General features: G+C 45.6%; 1 protein-coding gene across 1 annotated transcript in view; it reads right to left on the bottom strand.

Moving 5' to 3' along the window:
- DYRK4 (dual specificity tyrosine phosphorylation regulated kinase 4) overlaps positions 1–9,444 on the bottom strand; it is a 24,421-nt gene that overhangs the window by 9,911 nt on the left and 5,066 nt on the right. The window contains exons 4-8 of the mRNA XM_008048698.1: positions 7,880–8,016; positions 7,113–7,253; positions 4,283–4,421; positions 2,015–2,096; positions 421–593 (exon numbers count right to left, since the gene is read on the bottom strand). Coding sequence (XP_008046889.1) covers positions 421–593; positions 2,015–2,096; positions 4,283–4,421; positions 7,113–7,253; positions 7,880–8,016 — 672 coding nt within the window. The remainder of the gene's footprint in view (positions 1–420; positions 594–2,014; positions 2,097–4,282; positions 4,422–7,112; positions 7,254–7,879; positions 8,017–9,444) is intronic.

The following is a 9,444-nucleotide window of genomic DNA, read 5'->3' as shown; positions in this document are numbered from 1 at the left end:
GGGCAACAGAGTGAGACTCCAACTCAAAAAAAAAAAAAAGAAAGAAAGAAAAAACAAAAAAGATCGAAGTAAATGTAATATACGACTGTGAAGGAAGTCTGCGTGCTTCCAGATAGACTTTGGTGAGTGTCATGTCATTCTTGTCTTTGATACTTTTGGATATATTTGAAAGACTGTAATAGAAATTTTTAAATGTCACTATTTACAACGGATAGAAATGACATCCGTTGCAACTATTTAAATATATGATAAAAACATTAGACGTCAAGTCAACAATGTCCAAAGGGGTACACGATTTCAAAGATACTTTGATGGAACATACACCCCCACCCCAATTCCCCCCCAAAAGTAAGCAGTCTTTGGTGAGTCTGATGCCGTCCAGTGTTTGAGGGCCAAAGCCACTCTGCTGGGCCCCCTTACCTCCATAATGCAGGCCAGCTGTTCCACTTCATTCTCCCCAGGGAACAGAGGGTTGCCCGTGTACAGCTCCGCCATGATGCAGCCCAGACTCCACATATCAATGGCCATGCTGTAGGGATGGCCCAAGATCACTTCTGGTGATCGGTAGAACCGGCTTTGGATGTAGGTGTACACTGTGGGAGCAAAGAGAATGAAACTTCATGCGGGAAAAACATTCTTCTCTCCAGAACACTCTTCTTCAGGATATCTTCACCGTCAAGGATGATCGCTCATTTAGATCACACCTCCTCTTACCCGTACAGGCTTGGCAGGGAGAGAGAAATCTACCCTACAAGCATTTACGAGTTGCATTGCATATAGCATCATCAAATCCTCACAGCAACCTAATATGTAAAAGGAGGGAAGTAACTGTCAGAAACCAGGGATGAAATGGTTACAAATTCAGTTCTGCACATCCTGGCAGCCAAGATAAATGGTAACTAATAGGTTACTCAGCTTTCAGTATCTGAGAAGAGTAACCATACAAGTTGTGGGAAGCATTCCTTTCTAGCTAAAATTTCTCATAAGATTCATGCATAAAAGATATGAAGAGCATATGTCCTCAAAAGTGGTTCTGCAAGATGTTTGGGAACATCCATCTGGTAGTGGTTTCTTCTGCCTCGGGAGGCTTCCCCTGACATCCCCTGCCAACATAAAGGCTGGTCCCAAAGTCCCCCTTCTGTGTGCCCTTAACACAGTCTGTGTATATCTCTAATCATTACACAAATTGTATTATGTATTATTTTCTCTCTCTCTCTCTTTTTTTTTTTTTTAGAACCAAGGTCTCACTGTGTTGCCCAGGCTGGCCTTGAATTTCCAGGTTCAAACAGGATTCTCCCATCTCTGCCTTCCGAGTAGCTGGCAGATAATCTTACCATTGTACCCAGCTCATATAATATTTTTATCTTTTCTGTCTCTTAGATTAGATTGTAACCAACCTGAGGACAGGAAATGTTCGTTTTTTAGTTCCTGGCACCCAGGAGAGTGACACAGAGTAGATACTCGATAAATGTTTGTCAAGTGGTAAAACGGTACACGTTCTCTACATCAAACTTGATAGACACCAAAAGAACAGACTACTAAGTCAAGTTTAATAAAGGCTGTGCAACTATACTCCAGAGCTACTTTTGGATTCTAGCCTGAAAAAAGTATAAAGCCTAGAGTATCTAGGGCAGTGGATTCCAAACGTTAGAATGGCCATGTTTTCTGAAATGCAGACTCCTGGCTACTCCCCAGAAATACAGATTCGGAACATCTGGGGTAAAGCCCTGGAAACTAATTTTTCAGAGGCCCAAAGTGATTCTGACTCACATATAGTTAAGTTTTGAGACCCACTGCTCTTGGGTAGTTCCAGATCTACAGAATTCGAGGGCTTCAAAGCACCCTTTTGGCATTAAATTCAAAATCATCATTTTATAGATGAAGAAACTTTGGCTCAGAGAAATGAATCACCTTGTGCAAAATCATACTGGCAGTCGTGATAGTTGAGCCCAGGCTAGAGACCTTGTGTGTCAAGAAAGAGAAATTGCAACAGGCAAAGGGACTGGCATGTTACCTTTCTGATGTTCATAACAGCTCGATCCAAAGTCAATGACTTTCACCGAGACTTGGCCCTTTTTGTACAGTACTATATTTTCCTGGAGAGAAGATGAGAAGACATACATCAAGCTCAAATAATCTTACCTTCGGTTCTCCCATTTAAATGTTCCCCATGTCTCAGGGCCAAGTTCAAAAACAACTCCATCCAAAGGCCTCCTCCCACATCTACTCCGGAGTCCCATCATCCTTCCTTCCCTCTGACTTCTCATTTGACTTGTGGTCTGGACCTCTTATTTGGGCCCAGTATTCACTGGTTTTCAGAGATTCTTTTGCACATATTTTGTCTGTTACACCACATTGGTCATGTAACTCTTGAAGATTATGAGTTTATTTTTATATTCTTTGGCACCTGGCCCTGGGCTTTGCTTGTATAAGGCCTTAGAAATGCCCTTGACTGAATTTGTTTGACATTTCTATTAAAATCTGCCACTGTAACATACTGCTATGACAGTAGAGGACAAGAAAAATTTTAAGGCAATGATTTGATTGGCGTTTGTGATTCTATGCTGACTTTGGGGAACTTACAGATGTGAAGCCAGGTGTTTCAATGGAGTTAGGGATATGAAGGAAGAGCGTCTGGGCTCTCCTCTCAGCAGGAGAAGGTACTGGCTAAGACTGGAAGACCCAATCGTGTTTTCAAGGATCTTCCCATCCAATGAATTTCTTATGTGATTGCTTACTGGGCCCCTAACATTGTAGATATGGTATAGCAGGCTTGGTCTGAATCCTCTGTCTCCACAAACTAAGAGAATAAATACAAATTCGGCCCACAGTATCTCTTCTATAGAAGAAGATAATCACCAAAAGTCTCAGAAGAACAAGAACTTCTAGTGCGTCTCTAGCTCAGTGGAACGGCGCCTCAGTTAGAAGGGGCTGCCTTCCCGTCTAGTTGGAAGAAACCTCACTACCGAGGAAGGGATGCAGGCGTAGCTCATTGACACTGACCAGTAAGGCCCTGAGAATAATCTCTTGCTTCTTGAATACACACTCACAAAGCACTCTCCTGGTTGTGTGTACACTTCCCTGCAGGGACACACATCTTCCAGTCTGCTCGATCTATTTCTCAAGGAAACCCATTACCTAATACGTTTGCTATCTAGTGTCTTGCGAAGCTCCTTGGTGAGATCAGCCCCCTAAGCCCAAAGACCACGGGCATCATGACCCTTAAGAGCTGCAAAGCTGAGGATTAGGAACTTAGATGCACCACTAACCTGGTGAGGATCTACCAATTAGCCCTCAGAGGACATGTCCAGCTTGATTATAGTTAAGTATAAAAATATCCAAAATTTGCCCAATGAGTTACAGTTTTAAAAAAAAAAATTTAGCCATTTTCGGGAGTGGGGAGGCTGAAGCGAGGAAAAGTGGAGTGTTCTTTGCATATCCCCAATCGTTGGGTTGTTTCTGAAACTAGCTCTTTATGCCTCATCTCTAGCTACCTTTCTGTATTACTTCCGCACATGTGAATCATTAAGTTATTTAACACGCATTTACTTACAGCCTACTATGACTATAACCAGTGCCATGTCAGATCTTGGGGACATAGTGGTGAACAACCACGGCTCCTGGCCTTGGGGAGCTTGCAGTCCAGTGGAGGATAGGGATAAAAAACAATCCTACACAAAACCACCAGTGCGATAACGGAGCTAAGGACAGAATACCAGCAGGACGTGTAGGGAGCTACCATCCATTTGGAGTAGAGAAAGGGGTCTGGGTCTTGCTGTACACCCTAGGACAAACTCAGACAAGAGTGGATATGGTGAGGATTTAGTAGAGTGGGGTAGCCCGTCTGCCTGCATGGCACATGTCTCTGCAGAGCAGACAAGGGAGAACTCAAGGCCCCTGGGTAGAGTTCCTAAGGGCTACCAGGGACAGTTGACTTTCTCGCTGAGAAAGGGCAAAAAGGATAAACCCAGAATCCCAGGACTTCTTACCGCACTTCTTGATGCTCAAGACACCAACTCTCCCCCACCCCACGCCTTCATAGGAAAGCCCTCAGACCCTGTTCCTGTCTGCCTCAATTATGCGACCTCTGTCCTAATTCCCCCAATATTCATCTCTTCCCTGCTTCTCACTTGGCTAACACAACCCACAACCAAGACTGCATGGCTTCCACCCCAGCAGCCAGGCCACGCCGGCTGCCACAGGGACCCCTAGGGAATGGAAGCGGGAAAACCGTTCCCACGAGCAGGAACCTGCTCCCGTGGCAGGACGGGCTTGTACTCACGGGCTTGAGATCACAGTGAATGATTTTCTCTATGTAAAGCATCTGCAAGCACTGCAAGACAGAGAGGGTGAAGCGCCGAATGATCGACAGACTGAAGCCTTGGAAGCGATTGTTCTTCATCAACTCGTACAGGTTGATGCTGAGACGGAAAGGGGCAGAAAAGTGATGCGCTCAGGTGTACGTAGTACAATGCTGACTTGGAACCTGCAGATAATCTCATACCACTCAGTTTTCCTCTAGCAGTGGGCAAGCCTCAGACCAGGAGGCCGAGCTTTCGTGTCCTATAAGCTCGGCTTTCCCACTGAGCCATGGTGAGCCCAGGGTGAAGTTCAACCATGCTGGCCTCTCGATGTGCCCTCCTTTCTTATGTGACAAGGCCACTGGAGCACTTTGTTATGTGTGTGGGTTAAGACGTTGGACCAAACTTCTGATATGGTTCGCATTCCTCGGACCCTGGGGAGGGATCCAGGCAGCCCGCTAGTCATTCAATCAAACAGCCACTCCTGCCCAGGCCTAATAAGGCTGTGTAGGGACTTCAGGTTCTGACAAGTAAGGGAAGAAGAGAGTGGGCAGATGGGAGCTGAGACGAAATAGCTTCTACTCCATCCAAAGCCAGTGTGACTGCTTGGTCCCATCTGACTGTTGCCTTGAGGAATGAAGGCTCCCTCTTGCCAGATAGTCCCAAATTCTCCAGGGTGACAGAAGCTTGCGACGTTATCTAAAAGCCTACTACGTTATATGATATCCACTGGTAAGTTTTGGAAGTTATGACAAAGCAATTTAAAAAGAGGCACTGCTAGTAGGAATGCAAACTAGTGCAGCCTCTTTGGAAAACAGTGTGGCGATTTCTAAAAGAACTAGACATCGACCTTCCATATGACCCAGCAATCCCCCTACTGGGAATATACCCAGAGGAACTCAAGTCATTCTACAAAAAAGATCCCCGCACATGCATGTTTATTGCAGCACTATTCACAATAGCAAAAGCATGGAACCAACCGTGCTGTCCATCGAAACTGGACTAGATTTATTAAAATGTGGTATTATGCAGTCATAAAGAAGGACAAACATATGGACTTCGCAGCAACTTGGCTGGATTTAGAGTCTATCATACTCAGTGATCTATCACAGAAACAAAGAGCAGAATATCCCATGTTCTCACTATAAGTGGACCCTGAACATTTACCATAATACTGTAAGAAAGAGATTGACTATAGCAGGATACTGCCAGGGTTGGGGGTGGGAGCACGACTCAATAAGGGTACCTGATCTCAAACCAGGCAAAGTGGGGGCCAAAGGGAGGCCCAAACTTTACCTGTACAATAACCACTTGTATACCTAATCCTAAATTGTACCCCACATCTTTAAAACAAAATAAAATCAAAATCTTTAAAAAGAGGGCATGGAGGCTTATGCCTATAATCCCGGCACTTTGGAAGGTTGAGGTGAGAGGATCGCTTGAGGCCAGGAGTTCAAAGCCAGCCTGGGCAACACAGCGAGACTCCACTTCTATAAAAGAATAGGAAAATTAGCCAGGTGTAGTGTTGCCTGTACTTGGGAGTCTGAGGCCTGAGGATCTGTCTCTATTTAAAAAGAAACAAAGAAACATTTATTTGTGAGTTGCCAAAGAGAGGAAGGAAGGAAGAAAGGAAGGAAGGAAGGAATTTATTTATGAGCTTCCAGTTGTGACCTCTATGTGAACTTCAAGACGGTGAGAGAAGAGAAAGAGCATGACCCAGAAATGGCTCTACATCAGTCTCTCGCTGGTTCCTCCTAAGCTTCCATTTCTAAGACCATCTAACTTTGGCAGTATCTAGGAAGCCATCCATTCTTGAGAGATGCAATGGAGGTGAGGGACTTAGCTCTAATACCATCCTTACTAGTGTCCCTACAACTCCCCTGGCTCTGTTTTGGACTCCCCGTCCACTCCCCTGCCTGGAACCCTTATCATCACAACAACCTCCTAACTGCACCATGATTCATGGTCCAAGAAAGGCAGCCTGGGTTGTCCATCTTGCCACCAAGAAAATAATTCACCTCTCTACATTGGAGAGGAGATCACAATTTGTAACCATCAGAGATGATGAGGAGAGTGTCAGCTTTTCTTCTGATTCACCTAGAATTTCCTAGAATCTCACCATCAGTGATGGCGTCATGGAGCACGGAGCTACCAGTTCGCTGAATCCAGCAACACTGGGTTTGCGAGAGCTCGCCCCTGATGATTCTCCTTTGCCAAGTGCATTCTGTGTTTCTGGTTGTATTTAAATTGCATCACATAGTCCTCTCAGAGAGAAAAATAATCAAATTAGCATGCCCTTCCAATGAGCATGGCTTGCCAGTGCCAATATTCAGCCAGGCAATGCCAATCTATTTAAGTCAGACTCTGTTCTTTTACCCAAAATATCTGCTCTTGTTCCTATTTACTGAGAATCAAAGCCCGTTTCCCACTCTGAGCATCCAGCTGCCTGTTCTTTGGGTTCCAACCTCTACCCTATCAGGTTAGGAAGCCAACGAGGAATATGGTAGCAGACAAAGAAAAGCCCTTTTTGACATATTTCAGTTTAGCTCTCGAGGGCAGGGGACTTGTTTTGGTCATGTCATCTGGCTCAGTACCCAGCACCGGGGCATGCTGGCAGGTGACAGGTGTACCAAGGGAGGTGTCTCAGCCTGCTTGCTCCCAGGCATTCTAGATAACTGAGTGGCTAACACGTCCGACCTCGTCATTAAATAATCACATCCGGAAAACCCTAGCGTTCTGACCTCAGAGTTCCCCTTCTGTCACTTACGCACTTTTCAAAACAGAATGAGCTAAGAAGAAAAAGCAGCTGACCCCAGGAGTTCAAAGGTAATGCAGAGGTGGTTGCGAAAGTAGAAAAAGTCCTTCATGTGCACCACGTTGTAAGTGTTGTCTTTGTCCTTCTTCCTGAGAGCTTCCAGGATCTTCAGCTCCACCAGGGCCTGGTGGTGAAACCTGAGGTGATTGAGGAGTGGCCGGGAGGGTGGGAATGGGGACAGAAACACAGTGTCATGTCATGCTGCCGCAATCAGTGCCCCTCCCCTTGTGACCCCAACCAACAAGACGGTCTAGGGTGGTGGGAAGTGCTAAAAAGGCCACACTCAGACCAGGCATGGTGACTCATGTCTGTAATCCCAGCACTTTGGAAGGCTGTGGTGAGAGGATTGCTTGGGCCCAGGAGTTGAAGACCAGCCTGGGCAACGTAGCGAGACCTCGCCTCTACAAAAAAGTCAAAAAACTAGCCAGGCATGACAGCACGTGACTGTAGTTCAAGCATCTCAGGATGCTGAGGTGGAGGGATCACCTGAGCAAGGGAGTACGAGGCTGGGGTGAGCTATAATCATGCTCGTGCACTCCAGCCTGGCTATCAGAGTGAGACCTCAAAATTAAATTAAATTATATTAAAATACCACACTCTTGCCTCCTCTTTGTTTCTTAATGAAATCAGACAGGTAGCGAGAGAAGGGGGGAAAGAAAGAGGAAGACCAGAGGGAGAGGCAGCGTCAGAAAGGGCTGGCAGTCGCAGGGGGACAGAGTCATACAATGCCTCTTCTGTGGCCTTGCCGTCCACCAAGCCATACCTCTTCTTGTTCCTGATGATCTTCAGGGCCACCAACTCATTGTTTTTGTGATCCAAGCACTTGGCCACCTGTCCAAAGGACCCTTTGCCAATCATTTCCAGAACCTCGTAGCGGTAGGCAATATGGTCGTGCAGAACCTGCAGAAGCCAGGCTGAGCATGAGAGGAGCCGTGAGCTCTGCACTTCCCCTGACAGCGGGGCTCTTGCCTCCCCAACCCAGCTCACGGCTCGCTCTGGCAGGCAAGGAGTTTTACGGACTGCCCTGGGTGCTTGGACAGCCCCCGAGCTCATCTTCTTGTTACGTTTAGGTTGTACAGATGTGGTATCAGGGAAAGTTCCCCAGGCTCCATTCATGCTGGGCAGAGCAAAGAACATTGGATGGTCTCTTTAGGAAACATGGGTTCTAGCTCAAGTCTCGTAATTCTAGTGCCGGTTTTCTAGTTTTCTAAATGTAAAAGTAAGAGGATAGGACAAAGGTCCCTTTCAGCTTGGACGTTTCGTGATTCTTGAAGTTGGGCAGCAACTCTATTTGGAGAAAGTTCTATTTCGAACCCTTGAATTGACTCCACCAATCAGAGAATGCTTTATGCCTCTTCCTGGCCAGATTTCATTCTTCCCTGGACTTGCCCAGATTAATACTATTCTGGAGTTAGCTGTATAGGACGAGGACCTTTCTTGGCTAAGAAAAGAAATATTTTCCAATAGCCAGAACCACCCAAGTCACTCCCTGTGTTGGAAACTAGGGAACAGGTGTGGAGTCAAAACCACAGGAAATTTTCGAATAAAAAGACTTCCGCTGGGTGGCTTCTGATAAGCCACTTACCCACTCTGAGCTGCAGTGCCCTCTCCTATGAACTGAAAATTTTAAATAAGATGATCTCTAAGGTCCCCAGGCTCTGTGAATCTCTGATTCCTAGTGTTATACTCATGAGTCTGGGAGAGGTGAAGGATAAGTTTTGTAAATGTGTGGTGTGGGTCTGTTCACACAAGAGGAATCAGGACCATGAACTTGAACATGTAACAGATTTTCTGATCTATGAAAGTAGGTTGGTCTACTTGGAAGGGTCTGTCATGAGGATGTAAGTGGAGAGGACTAGGACAGGATCCGCATATATGCTGGTGTATAGATATGGTGTGTGTTTTCTTAGCATTTGTATGTATCTTCTATGCATCGCTACTTTGTATCATAATTATTTGCTCACATGTCAACTTTGACATTGATTACGGTTACCTATGCTCATTTTTGATAGTTTCCTCTATATTTTCAGAGTAAACCAAGCTTATGGTAGGTTCTCAGGAGGTATTTAATTAACATTTGTTGACAAAATAAAGTGAGACTACAGCTGCATTGTTTGTTTGGGAATTGGGCTACATGCAGTGTGTCTTTGTGTGTGTGTGTGTGTGTGTGTGTGTGTGTTGGAATGCAATATAGATGGAGATTTTGAGCTTACAGGGAACACACACTATCCTTCCACCCACCCCACAAAACATAGGTCTCTAAGATTTGACACTAGCCGGGCTCGGTGGCTCAGCCTGTAATCCCGTGCCTTTGGGAGGCTGAGGTGA

This window comes from Carlito syrichta, unplaced genomic scaffold (assembly GCF_000164805.1).
Source record: "Carlito syrichta isolate Samal-C Ts95f unplaced genomic scaffold, Tarsius_syrichta-2.0.1 Scaffold126530, whole genome shotgun sequence".
Taxonomy (NCBI): domain Eukaryota; kingdom Metazoa; phylum Chordata; class Mammalia; order Primates; family Tarsiidae; genus Carlito; species Carlito syrichta.
This window is presented reverse-complemented; position numbering and strand designations above follow the sequence as displayed.